At 48.4% G+C, this 19,061-nt stretch overlaps 4 protein-coding genes across 6 annotated transcripts; 2 read left to right on the top strand and 2 right to left on the bottom strand.

Annotated features, from left to right (window-relative positions):
• Nucleotides 1-2,607: 2,607 nt before the first annotated feature.
• LOC104585191 lies at nucleotides 2,608-3,833 on the bottom strand. Its single transcript, XM_014902428.2, has one exon. The coding sequence runs from the start codon at nucleotides 3,807-3,809 to the stop codon at nucleotides 3,051-3,053; it is 759 nt and encodes a 252-aa protein (XP_014757914.1). The 5' UTR covers nucleotides 3,810-3,833; the 3' UTR covers nucleotides 2,608-3,050.
• A 2,343-nt stretch (nucleotides 3,834-6,176) lies between these two features.
• Nucleotides 6,177-6,524, top strand: LOC104585190 (E3 ubiquitin-protein ligase MPSR1). The gene has a single exon (XM_010241215.1). The coding sequence runs from the start codon at nucleotides 6,177-6,179 to the stop codon at nucleotides 6,522-6,524; it is 348 nt and encodes a 115-aa protein (XP_010239517.1).
• A 1,091-nt stretch (nucleotides 6,525-7,615) lies between these two features.
• Nucleotides 7,616-8,188, top strand: LOC104585189 (probable E3 ubiquitin-protein ligase ATL45). The gene has a single exon (XM_010241214.1). The coding sequence runs from the start codon at nucleotides 7,616-7,618 to the stop codon at nucleotides 8,186-8,188; it is 573 nt and encodes a 190-aa protein (XP_010239516.1).
• Nucleotides 8,189-9,001: 813 nt separating this feature from the next.
• LOC104584790 lies at nucleotides 9,002-11,075 on the bottom strand. 3 transcript variants are annotated; one of them, XM_024462799.1, is made up of 6 exons: nucleotides 10,891-11,075; nucleotides 10,481-10,801; nucleotides 10,228-10,393; nucleotides 10,036-10,119; nucleotides 9,863-9,900; nucleotides 9,002-9,361 (listed from the first exon to the last, which is right to left on the bottom strand). In XM_024462799.1, the coding sequence occupies exons 1-3, from the start codon at nucleotides 10,998-11,000 to the stop codon at nucleotides 10,285-10,287; spliced, it is 540 nt and encodes a 179-aa protein (XP_024318567.1). In that variant the 5' UTR covers nucleotides 11,001-11,075; the 3' UTR covers nucleotides 9,002-9,361; nucleotides 9,863-9,900; nucleotides 10,036-10,119; nucleotides 10,228-10,284. The 3 variants fall into 3 exon arrangements, with proteins under 3 accessions (XP_024318567.1, XP_024318565.1, XP_024318566.1); XM_024462797.1 differs by having other exon boundaries at nucleotides 10,250-10,393; nucleotides 10,891-11,073; XM_024462798.1 differs by having other exon boundaries at nucleotides 9,002-9,358; nucleotides 10,250-10,393; nucleotides 10,891-11,073.
• Between the last annotated feature and the right edge of the window lie 7,986 nt (nucleotides 11,076-19,061).

Below are 19,061 nucleotides of genomic sequence, written 5' to 3'. Positions count from 1 at the left end.
GTTACTGGCTTAAGGGATTTTCTTTGCTGCACCTGCACTTTGTGTAATTCATTTTTATATCAGTCTCTGGAGATTTAATTAGTCATAGTTCTCATAATATTTCTTCATGAAAACATATCCAGTTTTTACAGTCAGTGTTTATCAACTGCAGTATTTATTACATACAAATATTTACTTGCAGTTTTTATTACATACAAATATTTACTTTCAGTTTTTAGCATTAGACTCCCTTCATATTGCCAGTGATCACGTCTCGTAGCCTCCCTCCTTTTCAGGGCCGCTAAATTCATGAGATCTCACCATTAATAACTAGCATATGTAAACATATTTAAGGCACTCTCTTCGACCTCTTAATAGAAATATATATCTGGGTATCCTGGTATGGTTAGGTGTGATGGCGCAAAGGACTTTGTTGAGCTAGGGAGCATGCCTAGGCGTCTAGGTCTAATTTTTTTTATGTTAATCGATTAATGACAATATGCATGTTTCAAAAATATCCTTAAAACTTGAATTGGGCAGGTGTGAAGAGTCCTCGCTGTGATCATGCTTGGTATACTCAACATGGTCAAGAAAACATTGATTCAGGAGAGAATACAAAAAAGCACGACCAACCGGAGAGTTTGATGAAGTAAGTATGTGACTAATGACTTTACAGGAAAAAGTCAAGGAATTACATGTTTAGGTTGCAATGCTAGGAATGCTTAAAATCTCTGCAAGATAGCAAGGTTATGGACCCTAAAACTTTGTGGATGCGTCTTTTTCCTACTAGGGGCATAAGATTTTTTTTGTTCTCTGCACCTAAGATGGCATGTACCAGATGCAAAAAGAACTAAAAACTTGAATGGTGAGAACATTCACAAACAGATTATTTTCATATCAGATTATCACTTTATTAGAATTCTAATTGAGATGTGGTCTGCAGATAGCAAATTTTGTTTCTGTTGTCGATTTTTGAAAGACACTAAAGGTGTACACCCGTTAGTTCGGCTTGCACAGTACTTGATTCTTGATGGTTATTCTTGTTAAGAAGGCTATACAAAACTAACCTATCTAGTTGGAGGGATGATATTATTTATGTGAGCCAATTGAAACATATATACATAATTTGTGAAGATCACTTATATTCCTGAAGTTGCCATCTTCTTGCAAATGGCATTTCAGTTTTCTTCTTCTTTAGGAAGCTATGGGGAGAGAGTGGGAGGGAGAAGGATGGGAAACTAATTTTCAATATTAAGCAGCGTAAACTTACGCCACTCTTTCCTGGTAATATGATAACAACAAATTGTTAGATTGAACTGGCATTCCACAATTCTGATGAGGTTCTTCTCTCCAGAAAACTCTTAACTATCAGACCAGATCCAAATAGCTAGTTAACAACAGGACCATCTGTAAGAACTTTTATTTGGGGCATTTTTGGTGTATTTTCTTACATGTCCTTTAGAAATGGATATTGATTGATTTGTGATTTCTAGCAGCATATGCGGGAGAATGATTCCATCGGCGGAGATATCAAGGAAGGAATCACGGGATCAAAGTATGATCTGGTCCTTTGAGCTGTGGAAGGCTCACGAACGTAGAAATCTAGCATATATAAAGTGTGACGCGAGGACTCAGTTTGGTACTTGCTTTTCCAATGTATGCCCTGATGAGGGACCTTGTATGATACCTGTTATGTCAACTAGCTGTTAAAACTGAGGTGGCGGCTCTCATTCTCAACAATGAGGTAGGCTGAATGACTAATAAGTGCGGCAGTCATGGCTTGTGTTATGTTCCGTATAATTAGGGTTCAGCTTTCTTGTCAGAAGGTGTATGCACGTCTTATATGTGCATAAGTGTGCATTTTTCTTTTTTTGAGGAAAAGTGTGCATTTTTCTTTGTATTGCGTTGTGTGACCAATTGACCATATGCTTTTAGCCCCAGATGGAATTTGTTGAGTGGGTTGTATTAAACCATCACATATGTGGCCGTCATTTCACGTTTCCACAACTTTTGATTTTTATTGCATGGCACCACCATTTCAAAATGATAAAAAAAAGGTGCTTCAAACTTATTTAATTAATTAACAATAATTAGATAGATTAATTAGTTAAGCATTATGATCCAAATTCGGCGTCGACAATAATTGATTCCTTGTTTACCTCTTTCCATCGTCATGTTCTTAGCTACGTACACGTGTCTATGCTGATAGATGTGATCGAATCAAACTGCCCTCGACTCCGACGAGAAGAAGAGATTGATGTTATGATCCAAGAGCGGAGGAAGAGATTGGTGTTATGATCTCAGAGAGAGAGGAGAGGGAGAGGTAACAGATTTTGGGTTTGAACACCCTCTAGGAAGCGAGGACTGTGTATTGACCATATTGCCCTTTACAACTTCAAAGAGTAGTTTTAATTTACGCCATATCGATCGATTCGTAAACCCAAGCAAGCCTGCAGCCAAAAATAAATATCTTGCAAGTTCTCGTGTGATTTTGGGTTTTAATCAACGTATGCACACTAAACAAATGCATATGACAGTAACACAATAAAGATCACATGCTTATCGCTGTTTGGAACGTGAACATTTTAGCAATGAAGCACACCAGAATACGAATAAAATACTAGAGAGTACGTACAAAAAATTTCATCATGCATGCATAGATCCACCAACTTTCTGTTGTGAAAAGACAATCCTCCTCTTTCACTTGTGTGGAAAGAGCCATGTTGGTGTAAAACTGCTGCGCTCTAGAGTGAGAGTCAGATGACATATGCTATTCCTTAAGTCATAAATGCCACATATTTGAAGAAGAACGGGTTACATAATCCATGAAATATATATGATTCCCACACAAATAATTGCCATGGCGGGATGCAGAGACGGCCTTGGAGCACCTTTCGCTAACAAATAATACTTGATCACCCAGACTTGATACCTCTACCACCGAGACATCTCCAAATCCGCTTTAAATACCTCGAATGCAGAGGCTCCAGAGATCCGACCATAGCTACTCTTAGTGTCGTTCCATTTGACCAACAGCAAGTTATCACGAGAGACTACAAGGAATAACTGCTTCATGGTAAGATCAAACCGGCTGGTGTCACACTCATAATCACTTGCTTGGCCTTAGAAACCACCGGCTCTCCGGTGCCACGATCCTCACTGATATTGTGCGCGTAGAGGCCTCCTTTTCTGGTGACACCATAGATAATTCCATGGTGGAAGGCAATGTCTTCGTACCCGGGGTTTGCAGCTATTGACCAAACGGACATACCAGGGCGGCAGCAAGCAGTATGTTGACCACCACGACCATGAGAAGGAGTGAGGCCTGTGAGGCCTCTTTGGGTCATGGCGACGATAAGGCCGTCGACGTCCGAGCTTACGATGAACTTCCGGATGGATATTAAGTCAGACCTAACATCGTAAGCTGGGCCAAATTTGTGTGGCAGCGGTATGGTAGCTCCGTTTAGAGGATTCTTCAAGAATCTGCTGGGTTGTTGGACATGGACGCACCTCCCGGTATTCATGAACAGCAACCAGTTCTCCGATAAACCGCAACATAACAGGCTTGCGGTTGGTTGGCTGGATCCTAGGTTGTGCGATTCGCCGTCTGGGAAGCTTTGAAAGACTTGCCTGGGGAAGGGGCAGATCCAGGGGAGCGCCGGAGGCAGCGTCGGTGCCTGCCGCTGCGCGGCGAGACTCCAGCGGCGGCACACGGCGCCGAAGCGGGCGCGGTCGGCGAGGGAGGGCAGGCGGCATAGGACGAGGCCCGCGAGCTCCGGCAGGAGGCCGTCTGACCAGAGCGAGGAAGAAGAGATTGCTTCTGTCGCCATGGGCGGCGGCGCAGCGGGAGGAGGAAGAGCTATTTGTGGACTGCCGCTCATGATGGATCGGCCGATGGATGTAAGCGGACCGATTCCCCGTCAGGCCCACGCAGACAGAATATCCCCCAGGCCCAAGAAGCAAACGACGGCCACACACACCCAAAAAAAAATCACGTTATCTTCCTTATTATTTTTCTTCCTCAATTTAAGTAACATCGGGATTTGATCACAGATTTGATTACAATGCCTAATATTTCGACCCGAATCAAGGGCTCCCGAGGGGTTGTTCCGTTGTTGTACTAACGCAGCTGCATCCGAACATCCCACTCCCGTTCCGTTCCCCATCATTAATTCACCGGTCGATCGAGCGAGAAACAGGATGAGCGATGATCCATACGAGGTGCTCGCCCGGGAGGTGGCGGCGCACTACGACGGTCGCGGCGACCTCTTCGTGTTCCTCGCCGGGTACCTGCGCCCGAAGCACGTCGCGCGGCTCCCCCGCGCGGCGGGGGACAGGCTGCTCTCCGAGGTCCGCCGCCGCGCCGCCGTCGCCTCTCTCGAGAAGGAGAAGTACGGCGGCGGAGCGGCGGGAGCAGGGGATGGGGGCCTCTCCGCCTCCGCCGCGAGGTGCTGCGCCATCTGCATGGAGGAGTACGCGTCCGGGGACGAGATCAGCGTGGTGCCGTGCGCCGGGAAGCACAGGTTCCACCGGAGATGCCTCGCCGTGTGGTTCGAGCGGAAGCGGCTCTGCCCGCTCTGCCGCCACGCGCTGCCCGCCGCCGTGCTGCACCAGCGAGCACACGGCCTGGGTTTAGGAAATTATTACTAGATGGGGTCGAAAGAAATCGTGATCGACTGCATGTGGTTGGTCAATTAGGAACAATCGTTTTTTGCTTTGGTAATGAATTTTAGCAGGTCTTCAAAATAAGAGAAAATTTCACGAAACCACGCTTTTTGCGGCAGGTGGCACACAAAACCACAACTTTTAAGACAACTGGTTTCAGAAAAATCTTATCTGAATAATTAAGCTGATTGATGGCGTTTCCGATAAGCCGGGGTCACTAGCCAGATACCACGTCAACTTCTCCAACACGTTTTCGACGCTCGTTTTTAATGCCACGCCAGTTTCTACTCGACCAAGACATCACCGGCTGTCACTAGAGTAAAGGCAGCTAATGTGGCGTCGAAAACGGGCATCGTCCCAAAAGTTGTGGTTTTGTGAGTAGCGCCCTAATAATTAATTAATGGTTCTGAATTCTGCTTTCAGAAATATTCCGGACAACACTGAAATTTCAGCTATTTCGGTTGTCAGTTTGAACACATGAGCGGAAAAAAATCATTTGAATTGGGCTCAAATGCTACAAAATTAGGACCCCGGGACGGCCTGGAGTTCCACTTGTCCGTGTCCTGCTCCATGCAGCCTGCCTGTTTTTTTTTTTTTTTTTTTTGTTTTTTTTTTTTAGAAAATGCAGCCTGCCTGCTTGGTGCTTGCAATTAGCGCACCATGTTGAGCTAAATGGCCCATAGAGGCCGGGCCCGACTCGGCTAATCCGATCACGCCGCCCCTTTTCCTTGTCATCCTTCTGATTCCCAATCTTTCCCGGTTAATTAACGAGTCCGATCTCGATCTGGTTTACTGCCCAACAACCCTAGCCGGACGGCGATATATTAAGCACGCACCAGATCGATGTCGAACAAACACACGTACTTGCAATCGATTGACTTGCCAGAAGCGAACTAACCCGTGCATGGCCAATAATCATCCTCCGCAGCAAGATTTCTCCACCATGGACGATGATGACGACGACGACGCCCAGCTGCTTGTAGGCCATGACGACCTAAGCCTCGAGGAGCGCCGTCTCGCCACAACGAACAGCGAAGAAGAAGAGCTTGATGATACCATGCCGCCTCCGGGCTTCGAGCTTGGTCCGTGGGGCAGCCATGGCGGCCAGGGCGGCGCCGACGTATCCACTGCGGAATCCTGGGACATCATGTGGCCTTATTATTACACGCCAGGCAGTCCCGGGCCTGCTCCACCTCCAACCGGCCCCAGCTGGAGTTCGTGGGAGCGTGTGACCCCTCAGCACGGCCGCAGCCATGGCCACGGCAGCGACCTCGACTGGGCCAGCCATGGCCAGGGCGCTGACCTATCCGCGGCGTCTCCCGGCGCCGCCGACCTCAGCTGGGCCGGCCTTGTCCAGGTCGGGCCGCGCTACACATCCATGACGGCTCGCGGCGTCTCCCTAGACTGGGTCATTATCCCCATCGTCGGCGCCGTCGTCGTAGATCTCCCGCCGGGCACTTCCATGGACGTACGGGGTAACGGCCAGCGCCCTCCAGCGGATCGAGGATGAAGATAATGACGAGATCGTGACGATGGAGGAGGAAGGGCGATATCTCCGTGAAGTGCTAGGCATGGAGGACGAAGACGACGACTATGGTGATGCAGACGTGATGATGGACGTGGCTTACGCGAACGGCGGCTTCGGGGCCGTGCCGGCCTCCGGCGAGTCGGTGTCCACGCTGGAGACGCGCAAGCACGATGGCAGCGGCGGCGACGGCGGGTGCGTGATCTGCCTCGAGGAGTACGAGGTTGGGGAAGAACTGAGCGTGGTGCCGTGCGAGCACAGGCACGAGTTCCACCGGAGCTGTCTGGAACAGTGGCTGGCGCTGAGCCGCCTCTGCCCGCTCTGCCGCCACGCGCTGCCCGCCGGACGAGCTTAGGTTCCCAACAATTAGGGATACAAAAAAATCTTGTTGTTGATGGTGGACCGAAATTTGTGGTATCCCACTGCAGTGCAACAAAAAATCCCGGACATTTACGGAACACAATCTTCTAATTATTGAATTCTGAAATTATTACTTTTTTTTCTTTCTTTCTTTTGAAGAGGATTATGAATTGTACACATGTAATTTTAGAATGTAATCATAATCTGAGTTCTATTTTTCGGTTGTGGGTATATTTCACATTTTTTATTGATAATTATGGAGCATCTTGTTTGTTGACATTCAACAATATATGGGGTGGGTGGGGGGGGGGGGGGGCGTACAAAAAGACCGTAACAAACTAAATTCAAACACTGAAAACAAAGATTGCTAGTGTTAAACTAAATGGTGAGACCTGAGACCACTGAAGTAAGACAGGGTTGTCAAACCACTACTTCGTCGCCAAACAAACAATCAAGAATCCCAGAAATTTAGGGTGTGGCTATTTCTCAGTTATCCGGTTTTTAAACAAAATATTTTAAATCTAAGTTAATGAACTAGATCCGTTGGATTAAGATCTGAGAGTCATTATCGCTCTCTCCTCTTCCATATGATATCGTTGGATTAAGATTGATGTTCGAGCATGTTAACTGATCTCTACAAAATCTACTTTTCAACAGCAAAACCAAAAAAAAATTCGTAGAAATTTTGAAACTTCACTCTTTCAATTTTTTGAAACTTTACAAAATAATAGGAATTTTTGTGCACATATTTTTCTATGGGTTATGTACATTATTTTCATATATAGTTTGTGACATGTTTGGAACTGGCCGAATTGTACACTTGATGTTTTTTTAATGGGCTGACAAGCTTCATACGGTCACCATGTTGGGCCACACGGCCCATAGAGCTTGGGCCCAACCTTTTCCTTGTCGTGCTTGCCGGCCGGTTAATTAGTTTTTTTTAGAAGATGCCGGTTAATTAGTTCGATCTCGATCGATCTGGTTCCTGCCCAACAACCCTAGCCGGCGATACATTAAGCACGCAACAGATGTCCAATTGCCAATTAACCACGCTAACATCATCCTCCCCAGCAAGATTTCTCCACCATGGAGTTGGACGACGCCCCCTCTCAGCATCAGCTCCCAGCAGCGGGAGGCGTTGTTCTGCTTGTAGACGATGACAACCTAAGCATCGAGGAGCGCCGTCTCGCTGCAATGTACAGCGAAGAAGAGCTCGATATGATGCCGCCTCCAGGCTTCGAGTTGGGTCCGGGGGGCAGCCATGGCCAGGGCGGCGCCGACGTCGATCTCGAATGGGCCAGCTTGGTGGCTGTGTCTCTCGGCGTGGACGTGCCGGTCTTGGGCAGCGCCGCCGCCCCCGTCAATTCCTTGCCCGGTACTGCGATTATGGAGGAGGCGTACGCGCACGGCGGCTTCGGGGCCTTGCCGGCCTCCGGCTATTCGGTCGCCACGCTGGAGACGCGCAAGCATGATGCCGGCGACGGCGGGTGTGTGATCTGCATCGAGGAGTACGAGGTTGGCGAGGAGCTGAGCGTGGTGCCGTGCGAGTACAGGCACGCGTTCCACCGGAGCTGTCTGGAGCAGTGGTTGGCACAGAGCCGCCTCTGCCCGCTCTGCCGCCACGCGCTGCCCGCCAAGGGGGACGAGCGATGGGCTTAGGCTCCCAACAATTAGGGATACAAATGTCTAGTTTCACTTCTTTTATTCAGGGATACAGTTTTAAAAAAAGCGTTTCTATTTCTCAGACGGTTAATTTTAAGAAAAAAAATCGCAATCCACTTATCAGATCCCTTTTTTTTTGACGAAACAGCTGCAGCGAGTCATTTATTGCCAACAGGAGGGTTGAGAGAATCAACCCGACAGTACAAATAAAACACAGGAAAAGGAGAACGAGAGGGGGCAGAAGTTAAGATACAGCAAAAGCTAAGAGCCTAAAGAGGTAAATCAAAGCTAAGATCTGTTGATTTTGGATTTGGACGCCATCCAAACTCAACCTATCCATCGTTCATTTCAAATATTAAAACACAAATCAGATCCAACAGGTGCTGAGCAATCAACTTATCCCTTTATAAAAATCAGGCAACTTTGATATAGTAAAACCGCTCAGAAAAATCTTGTAGTTGACAGTGGATCAAGGTTTTAGGTACCGGATTCCTCTTTTTTTCTTCTGTGGATCGGGGTTTGCGGCAGCCACTGTAACAAAAAACAAATCCTAGACACTCACGCACAATCTATTAATTTTCTCTGGATCGGGGATTGCGGCCGGTTAATGAGTCTGATCTACTGACAGAATTCCTGCCTCTGAGTTTCGCAAAAAATGGAACTCTGGAGTATGAATTTATGAAGTTCCACGAGGCGATTCTAAAGAAGTGATTGAGGTTTTGTTGTAGTAGTACTGTAGTAGTACTTCAATCTTCAATTAGTCATAAGAAGAACTAAAATTGACACCAACTTAACACCGTAGAGTGCTGAAAATTCTGAAGTCATGACGATAGCTGCGCTTATTAGTCATTCAGCCTACCTCATTGTTGAGAATGAGAGCCGCACCTCACTTTTAACAGTCACTAGTTGACAGAACAGGTACCATACAAGGTCTTCTCATCAGAGGATACTTTTTTTTTTACCGAAACATCCGAGAATACATTGGCAAAAACAAGTACCAAACTGAGTCCTGGTATCTGAAAATCCGCTTTATATATATATACATATATATATACTAGATTTCTGCATTCCTGAGCCTTCAAGAGCTCAAAGGATCAGATCCTACTTTGATCCTGTGATTCCTTCCTCCTTGATATCTCCGCCAATGAAATCATTCTCCTTCGCATGCTGCTAGAAATCACAAATCAATTGAAATCAATTTATGAAGGACATGTACTATATATGAACAGAAATAAAGAAAAGATGGCAAACATGACCCAAATAACAGTTCTTATAGATGTCCCATGTGTTGTTAACTGACCATTTGATCCTGATCTGATATCGGCAGTTAAGAGTTTTTTTTTAGAGAACCTAATCAGAATTGGGGAATGCCGGTTCAATACAACTATTGTTGTTATCCTACTATCAGGAAAGAGTGACGTTACTAAACTGTGTGCTAATAAAGAAAATTAGTTTCCTAACCCTCCCTTCCATACTCTCCTGAGATAAAATTGTGGGCAGCACCTGGTACAATTGATCGAGATCAATGCAGTAGGCATCATATACTAATCCTAAAGAAGACCCGGGGGTCAAACTAGTTTCAACCAGAAAATTTGCTGGCAGTCTGGCATAAAGTTAACGTGGACTGAGGTTGCATGTACCAAAGAAGAGCAGAGCACATAGGTGATTTACCTGAAGCTGAATGTTTTATCTTCTGACTACGGGGCAGTCTGCACATGAGCAAATGTAATTTGTGTAAATGTTGAGCAATTTTTTGAAAAGAAACAAACATATGTGTGTATGCTTCCAGTGGAAGTAGAAAGACAGATCTCCTGATCTCCAGTCCTGTACTGTATGTGCTATACCTCTTGTTAACAAGGAAATAGGCGAGCTCATGTGCTGGTTTATGACCGACTTTCTTCCTCCGGTACCTCCGAGATCCCCGTGAACTACCAAGACATATAGAATTCAGTATGTGGATGAAAGTGCAAAAATTAAGAAACCGAGAGGATGATGATGGCTTGAGTGCAGTGAGATGATCCCAGTATCTCACGCACAATTAATCTGTAAAAATTGTACCCGAGAGGAATTATGTCCTGCGGCATGGGCATGTGCTACGGCAATCGATTCGACGGAACCCGTTCCAGGTCGGGACCCAGACGAAGCAACTCTTCCATCTTGTCTATTGTCCCGAGCTTGATCTCCTCCCAGTTCACTGATTCCCTGCAATTAAATTACAAAGCACAAACCTAATCCTCAAAGTCAGTCAAACAAACAAACAGAGAGCGAGCGTAGCTAATTAGGTAGTACCTGGCTTGTTGTGAGGTCATGGAGCAGTAGATGTCCTTGAGTTTGGCTGCCTCAGGGTCGGCCTTCCGGAAGGCGTCGCTGGGGGGCTTGAACCTGGCGGCGGCGCGGCCGCCTTCCTCGCCGCGGCAGGCTAACCAGGCGAGCACGGCATTGAAGTTGAGGCTGCCTTGGAGCGCGGTGTACTGGGCGGCGCCGTCCCCGTCGTCCTTCCAAAGGGCGGAGAAGCACCGCAGGTAGCGATCGGCCTCGGACCACTTCCCCTGCGTCACGAGCATCTGCAGACGCGTCGGCTCGAACAACACCCTAGACTCCATCTCCAGCCTGGTTTGGAATTTGGAAAAAAATCGAAATGAGGGGGAGGGGACTGAATCGCGAGCCAGAGGAACAAGGAAATCAAGAGCAGATTGTACGTGTAGGCGGTTTGGAGGAGGCCATGGTGCTTGAGGAAAGCGTCTAGGCGCCGGAGGTGGAGCAGATACTCGGCGGGGCACTGCCCGTGGTCTCGACGCGGCCGACCCATCGTTGACGGCCACGGCAGCAGATCGTTTGGTTGTTTTTGATTCGGGAGGAGGAGGAGGAGGGGAGGGGTGGAGGAGAGGCCCAACTGCTAATTATAGATAAAGGAACGAACGGCCCACTTACCGTTACCAGGCCTGAAAGGGTGCAGGCCCATCTGATATAGTTTCCAATAATCAGTTGGGATACGAAACCAACTCGATCGATCGACATAGAAACGCATCGGCAGATCGATCTGATCGCGAGTAGCAGCAGTCCACGAATAGCTTTGTGCTACTCCCCCTGTTCCGCCGCCCATGGCGACAGAAGCAATCTTTTCTTCCTCGCTCTGGTCAGATGACCTCCCGCCAGAGCTCGCGGGCCTCGCCCTACGCCGCCTGCCATCCCTCGCCGACCGCGTCCGCTTCGGCGCCGTCTGCCGCCACTGGAGTCTCGCCGCGCAGCAGCAGGCGCCGACGCTGCCTCCGGCGCTCCCCTGGATCAGCGGGTTCTGCCACAACCAAGTCTTCGTCGCCGTCTGCCACCTCCGGCTCTACCCTGGATCAGCTCCTCTTTCCTTCCCAAGCCAGGTGTTTCAGAGCTTCCCCGACGGCGAATCGCACAACCTAGGACTAGGAACCAGCAGCCAATCAACCCCAAACATGGTATGTTGCGGGTTATCGGACAACTGGTTGATGTTGATGAGTTCCGTCCAACAAGTCAACTTGTTGAAGAACCCTCTCTCCGGAGCCACCATACCGCTGCCAGGCAATTGTCGCTCGGGTCACGCGTTTGATTGTGAGGTCATCCAAAAGTTCATCGTATGCTCAGATGATGGCCTTACCGTCGCCATGGCCACAAGTGATGATCATGCCGTCCTGGCATGTCCTTCTGGTCAACAGCTGACAGCCCCGGGTATGAGGACATTGCCTTCCACCATGGAAACATCTACGGTGTCACCAAAAAAGGAGACCTTTACAAGCACGATATCGGCGAGGATAGTGGCACCGGAGAGCCGGTTGTTTCTTACGCCAAGCAAGTGATTACGTGTGGTGACACCTGGTTTGATCTTGCCAGGAAGCAGTTGTTTCTTGTAGTCTCTCGTGGTGACTTGATGTTGGTCAAAAGGAATGACACTAGGAGTCGCTATGGTCGGACCTCTAAGCCCTCCGCATTCGAGGTATTCAAAGCGGATTTGGAGATGTCTCGATGGTCAGAGGTATCAAGTCTGGGTGATCAGGTATTATTTGTTAGCGGAATGTGCTCCAGGGCCGTCTCTGCATCTAGCCATTACGGCAATTACTTGCGTGGGGATCGTATATATTTCACCCATCATGAAATCTATTGCGATACTGATCATAGCCGCCTCTGCGCTACAAAATCTGGCGTGTATGACTTAAGGGGCACCCCGACTTAAGGGATAAAATATCTTATCAGGCTCTCACTCTGCAGTCCAGCTCCAGCATGCATGTGCCAGCATGGTTCTTTCCACACAAGTGAAAGGCGAGGATTTTTTTTTCAGGACAGAAAGGTGGTGGGTCTATGCATGCATCTATATACATGAATTTCATGTGAAGAAATTTCTTGTACGTACTCTCTAGTATTTTAATTATATTCTGTGTGTTTCATTGTTAAAGTGTTTAGGTTGCAAACAGCGATAATCACTTGATCGCTATTGTGTTCAATGCATTTGTGTATAGTATGCATATGTTGACTAAACCCAAGAGCAGACAAGAACTCGCGGGATATATATTATTGGCTAGGCTTGCTTTGGTTTATGAATCGATCCGCGTCGTAAATTAAAATCAGTCCTTGGAGTTGTAAAGAGAAATATGGTCAATACAGTCCTCAATTCCCAGTGGGTTTTCAAACCAAAATCGGTTCACATCTCTTACCTATGTCGTCCCTTTTTCTTTCCTTGAGGAACCGGCACGAGGGCTGCCTCTTCGGTAAGCAGGAAAAGGAAACATATGTACAAGGTGGTTCATGTTTTTAGTAGAAACATAGGAGAAACATGCTAGAAACCCCCCAAACAACCAAAACACCGAACTAGTCGGGCTGAAGACTGCAGAGTCAAAAGTCACAAGAATTCTGAAAACAATTGTACATGCATCTCTAATCAAACTGTATGTTTGTATAGAATTCCAGGTTCACATATCAGCTATGTTAGGAGTAACAAAAAAGTGAAATTTCTAACAGAGAAGAACTCTGCAATATCGTCAGAAATGTTCCTTTGTTATCCAGGGAATAGGAAGCTCATGGCCATCATCTAGTGCGACAAGTATTATTTGAGATTTTGGATTGTGTTAGCACGAATTGTTGGGACAAATTGTACTAGCAGAAAGTGTGGAAGCACATGTGTTGCAGAAAAGAAAAGAAGGAATCGATTTATTACAGACTTAGCTCCTATGCATACACAGCAGAGGGCATCTGTTGGGATTCGACAACAAGTTCTATTTTTCTGCCCCCTTCTCCCGTGGTCCCAGAACCTGAAACAAGCTTATACAGTACTAATTAGCAGAGGGTTCTGATTGTTCAGTGAAATTTCAGTAGGTAACAAATTCTATTTCCTGGCATTTCGGTCAAAATACTTCGGTGACGCATGAATCTGTGCCAAGCCAAATTAAAATGGAATTCAAAATGTTGCCAAATTTTTTTAGGTTTCAGCCTAATCAAAGTGGAAATTTTCGCTCAGTTGTTCAGACAGACAACCGAAATAGTTGTAATTTCAGTGGTGGCCTGGCCGGAATAGGTGTGAAGGAGGCGGGCGGCGCCAAGGTCGGGGCAGGCGAGAAGGGCGGCGTCGGAGCCCTGGAAGGAGGCGGCGGAGACGGTGCTGGCCTCCTCGGAGGCGAACTTGGCCTTGATGCCGAAGATGCGGATGTGGGAGAGGAGCATGAAGACGAAGAAGTTCTTTCTTTTTTTTTGAGAGAGAGAGCTGAAGACGAAGAAGTGAGCGGAGAAGGGCCTGTGGGCCGCCCGGGGGTGGAATACTGGAATGTAAATGTACTCGCACAGGCCCAGCCCAGTTAGATACGGACCTATGATTTGAGAGTAATAACAACCGATTTGTCTCAAAACAAAAAAGAGTAATAACAACCGATTGTTGATTTGATCAGGCAAATTAAACGACGTCTTTGTCGGTCAGGAGTCAGGACTGATGTAGGTCCGTCCGTTCCGACTAGGACTCAGACTCATCCATGGCCCGTGCACTATATATTGCCCTGTATGTCCATGGCTCCATAGCACTTAACGCACAACGTAACGTACCATAATTAAACAGCAGCTAGCCTCGTCGATCGATCGGGGCTTGAACTATGGATCGGGACGAGGCGATCACGATCAGTGAACTGATAAGAACACGCTCGTACCCGGAGATGCATCGTGCAATGGTAATGATCTCTGAAATACTCATGGAGCACGAGCGACGGCTCAGAGGAGACCCTACGCGGTCGCCTGCCACCGGCAACGAGCCCCGTGCCCGCGATGCCACAACCGGCATCGACGAGTCTTCTTCACGAGACGATGATGACGAGGATGAGGACGAGGGCGAGGACCTCGACGAAGAAGATATGGAAGACGGAGGAGAAGCGGGGACGGTGGATTACCACGAGGCGTACCGTGACGGTGGCTTCGGCGGTGTGCCGGCCTCCGCCGCGGCCATCGCCGACCTGATCAAGAAGGGTAGGTACCACGAGATGAAAGAACGAGACGAAGTTGCTTACCGTGAGGCGGCGAGGAGGTGTATGATCTGCATCGAGGACTTCGAGGCCGGCGACGATCTGGGGGTGATGCCGTGCTCGCACAGGTTCCACCATGTCTGCCTTGTCGAGTGGCTGTCCCGCAGCCGGCTCTGCCCTTGTTGCCGCCATGCGCTTCCCAGCGAAGCACAACACTAGCATAATGTACTCCAATGTGCGAAAATGCAATTACCGGTTTTCGTATACACCCATCAGAGCCACTTCAACCAACCATGCGTTGGTATGTGGCCAAGCCTCGCAATGTGTTATGAAGTTGAAATGTAAATGACATAGTATCGAAATAAATATGATGTTAAAATTTTATTGAAGGGAACGAATCCAGTGAAAAATCTCTTTCTCTATCTAATGATAACTTGAAACTTATAATACTAACAATTAAATATCAAATAAATGAATCAGATAAAAAGTGGAACCTCTTACCATTTAAATTCATTTCATGAAAACCAACTTAGACTTCTAATCAAGTTGAAAGTTCTCCATAAAACGCGTGTAAATGATTAGATGTTCCACTTTAGATTTCTAATCCCGTAGGAAGTTTTTTATAAATTTTTGCTGAATAGAGGTTTTCACTGGATCGATGATCATCACGCCCTGAACGAGTTGTTAGAGCTGTCCATGGGCTTGAGGTCCCTATACGGCCCCAGCATCAGCTCCTGCTCCATCCCCACGCCGCTGCTGCCGCCACCGCCGGCGGCACGCTTTGCACGCCCCGGCCATGGCGAGGCCTGCCAGCACAACCAACGTGCCGGTCGCCCCCGGCGACATGCCCCGCCGCTCTCGCCCTTGCTGCGAGACGGCGGCTTAATCCTGACCTTCATCTTCTTTATTTTTTTTACCAACCTTCCGGTCGTCTTCCTTGCATACGGTCGTTTGGCTGTTTTGATTCTTTTTTTTTTTGGGCATTCGTGAGGGGGAGGTGAGGTCCAAATGCTGATAGATAAAGAACGGCCCGCTTGGCAGGCCTGAAAGGGTGGAGGCCCATGTGAGATGGTTCCATCGTTAGCAGCTTAAGGCCTGGTAATTTTGGGGCTCCCAGTCCTACGCCAAGGGACGAACCAATAACCATCTGGAGGCCCATTAGAGGACGCAAACGCGTAACATGATCTACCTCCTTTTCCTCGTCTTGGATTCCATAATCAGTTGGGATTGGGATTCGAAACTAACTCGATCGATCGCTATCCCTCAATAAAAACAAAACTTGATCGGTCGCTAAATTCTAATCTACGCAGGCATCTGATCGGATCATGAGCGGCAGTCCACGAATAGCTGCAACTACTCCCGCTGCGCCGCCGGCCATGGCGACAGAAGCCATCTCTTCTTGGTCGCCCTGGTCAGACGGCCTCCCGCCGGAGCTCACGGGCCTCGCGCTACGCCGCCTGCCGTCCCTCGCCGACCGCGTCCGCTTCGGCGCCGTCTGCCGCCACTGGCGCCTCGCCGCGCAGCAGCAGCAGCAGGCGCCGACGCTGCCTCCGGCGCTCCCCTGGATCAGCATCTTCCCCAGGCAAGTCTTCCAAAGCTTCCCAGACGGCGAAGTGCACAACCTAGGAAGATCCAGCCAACCAATAATCCAAAGAGCGGCATGTTGCGGCTTATCGGAGAACTGGTTGTTGTTCGTGAATCCGGCGGGGAGCTGCGTCGGGGCCAACAACTTCTTCTTGAAGAACCCTCTCTCCGGAGCTACCATACCGCTGCCAAAGAATTATCGCTTTGGTTACGGGTTTTATTTTGGTCCACTATCCATCCGAAAGTTCATTGTATGCTCGGACGACGACGGCCTTACCGTCGCCATGGCCAGAGGTCACTATCATGGTTCACTGACTGCTTGCTGCCGTCCGGGCATGTCCGTTTGGTCAATAGCTGCAAACCCCGGGTACGAAGACATTGCCTTCCACCATGGAAATATCTACGGTGTCACCAGAAAAGGAGACCTCTACGCGCACAATATCAGCGAGGATAGTGGTACTAGAGAGACGGTGGTTTCTTACTCCAAGCAAGTGATTATGAGCAGTGACACGCCGGCAAAGAAGCTATTCCTTGTAGTCTCTCGTGGTAACTTACTGTTGGTCAAATGCTACGACCGTATCGTGGCCTCTGCATTCGAGGTATTCAAAGCGGATTTGGAGATGTCTCGGTGGTCAGAGGTATCAGGTCTGGGTGATCAAGTATTATTTGTTAGCCAAATGTGCTCCAAGGCTGTCTCCGCATCCAGCCACGGCAATTATTTGTGTGGGAATCGTATATATTTCATGGATGATGAAACATGGTCTGCTTCAAATAGACATCACCACCCTAAGGCTTCAGTATGTGGCATGTATGACTTACGGAATAACATATGTCATCGGATTCTCACTCTACAGTGCAGCTATTTTACGCCAACATGGTTCTTTCCACACAAGTGAAAGAGGAGGATTTCTTTTGGTGTATCATCCATATACATGAATTACAAGTGATAAAATTTCTTATACGTTCTCTCTAGTATTTTATTTATATTCTGGTGTGTTTTATTGTTAAAATGTTCAGGTTGCAAACAGCGATAATCACTTGATCACATATGTATAAAATTCCAGGTTCACATATGAGCTATGTTAGGAGTAACAAATAGTGAAATTTCTAACAGACTTGCCTTATCCAGGGCACAGGATCCTCCTAACCATCATCTAGTGCGACAATTTGGAGATTTTTCAGTGAAATTTCAGTAGGTAACAAATTCTGTTTTCTGGCATTTCGGTCAAAATACTTCGGTGACACATGAATCTGAGCCAAATTAAAATGGAATTCAAATTGTTGCCATTTTTTTTGTACTAGGATTTCAACCAAACCAAAATGGAATTTTTCGCTCCGTCGTTCAGACAGACAACCGAAATAGCTGAAATTTCAGTGGTGGCCGGAATATTTCTGACAGCAGAATTTAGAACCATTAATTACTTAGGGCGCTACTCAAGCCAGTGGTGTGATTTTCTAATGAATAATTGGATGAAAACTTGGGAATCAACTAAATGAAGCAGATGGTGTCGTACGTGGACCTAGGACCAAGAGACACGATTTAGGTACGGTCGAAGAGGCAACGAGTTTTTCTTTTTTGAGGGGGCAACGAGGTTGTTGTAATGGAGCCTTGGCTGAGAGCTCAGGGAGGGGAGAAGGGGCGATGTGCTTGTCCAGGCCCAGTTAGATAGGCCCATATGATGAAATAGCCCAAGTTGATTGGATCGGGCAATTTCCGACTAGGACTCAGACTCATCCATGGCCCATGTACCATACATTGCCCTGTCCATGACTCCGTAGCACTACCAAACGCGAACAACTCAATTGATCGGGGTTTACTTAATTATAAGCAGCAGCAGCCAGTCGATCGATCGGGGCTTGAGCTATGGATCGGGACGAGACGACGATCAGTGAACGGAACTTGGCGCTGGCGGAGAGATATCGCAAAATTGCACCGGTATATGAATGGTACCTTGAGGCCCAGGCCCAGCGACCGCTGGACATGGGAGGAGACCAGGCTCCGTCGCCTGCCGCCGCCGGCGACGACCGCCGTATTGACAATGCCATTGCCGGCATCGACGAGCCTTCTTCACGAGACGATGCAGACGAAGATGACGAGGATGAGAACGAGGACGATATTGACGATGACTTCGACGAAGACCAAGAAGATTGGGAAGAGGGAGGACAAGGAGGGGCGATGGATTACAGCGAGGCGTACCGCGACAGCGGCTTTGGGGGCGTGCCGGCCACTACTGTGGCCATCGCCGACTTGATCAAAATGTGCAAGTACTACGAGACAGAAGGAGGAGAAGGAGGAGACAACGATGCTCGTCGGGAGGCGGCGAGGGGTTGTATGATCTGCATCGAGGATTTCGAGGCCGATGTCGAGCTGGGGGTGATGCCGTGCTCCCATATGTTCCACCATGGCTGCCTTGTCGAGTGGCTGTCCCGCAGCTGCCTTTGCCCTTGCTGTCGCCATGCGCTGCCCAGCGAAGCGCAACACTAGTAATATGCCATTGTCCGGTTTTTTTCCCCTCAAGATCAAGACAAGCATCGTTGCATGATCCACCGCTTCTCCTGGCCGCACCACTGCCGCCTCTACCTCTCCCACGTCGCCCCCTACTGCGACGACAACCAGCAGCAGCAGCCGCTGCTTCGCCTCCCTTCTTCCTCCGCCGCCGCGGGCTCGAGGTCCGGCGCCGATGACTCCCTCTCGGACTCCCTCCGCAGCCTCTCGCTCCGCATCTCCGTGGACGCGTCCCACGAGCCCAACGCCGCCGACTCCGCCGCCGCCATCATGGACGCGCTCCGCCGCCGCCCGGCCTCCAACAAGCAGGCCCCGC

The sequence above is a fragment of the Brachypodium distachyon genome, chromosome 4, assembly GCF_000005505.3.
Source record: "Brachypodium distachyon strain Bd21 chromosome 4, Brachypodium_distachyon_v3.0, whole genome shotgun sequence".
Lineage (NCBI taxonomy): Eukaryota > Viridiplantae > Streptophyta > Magnoliopsida > Poales > Poaceae > Brachypodium > Brachypodium distachyon.
The sequence above is the reverse complement of the archived record's forward strand: the minus strand, read 5'-3'. Positions and strand labels throughout refer to the sequence as shown.

What these genes read in the sequence shown, in the direction of transcription:
- LOC104585190 (XM_010241215.1), top strand. Translation starts at nt 6,177, where the DNA reads ATGGAGGAGGAAGGGCGATATCTCCGTGAAGTGCTAGGCATGGAGGAC.
- LOC104585191 (XM_014902428.2), bottom strand. Translation starts at nt 3,809, where the DNA reads ATGGCGACAGAAGCAATCTCTTCTTCCTCGCTCTGGTCAGACGGCCTC.
- LOC104584790 (XM_024462799.1), bottom strand. Translation starts at nt 11,000, where the DNA reads ATGGGTCGGCCGCGTCGAGACCACGGGCAGTGCCCCGCCGAGTATCTG. An exon ending in CTCCTCCAAACCGCCTACAC is followed by an intron (nt 10,802 to 10,890) that starts GTACAATCTGCT and finishes ATTCCAAACCAG; the next exon opens with GCTGGAGATGGAGTCTAGGG. An exon ending in ATGACCTCACAACAAGCCAG is followed by an intron (nt 10,394 to 10,480) that starts GTACTACCTAAT and finishes ATTTAATTGCAG; the next exon opens with GGAATCAGTGAACTGGGAGG.
- LOC104585189 (XM_010241214.1), top strand. Translation starts at nt 7,616, where the DNA reads ATGGAGTTGGACGACGCCCCCTCTCAGCATCAGCTCCCAGCAGCGGGA.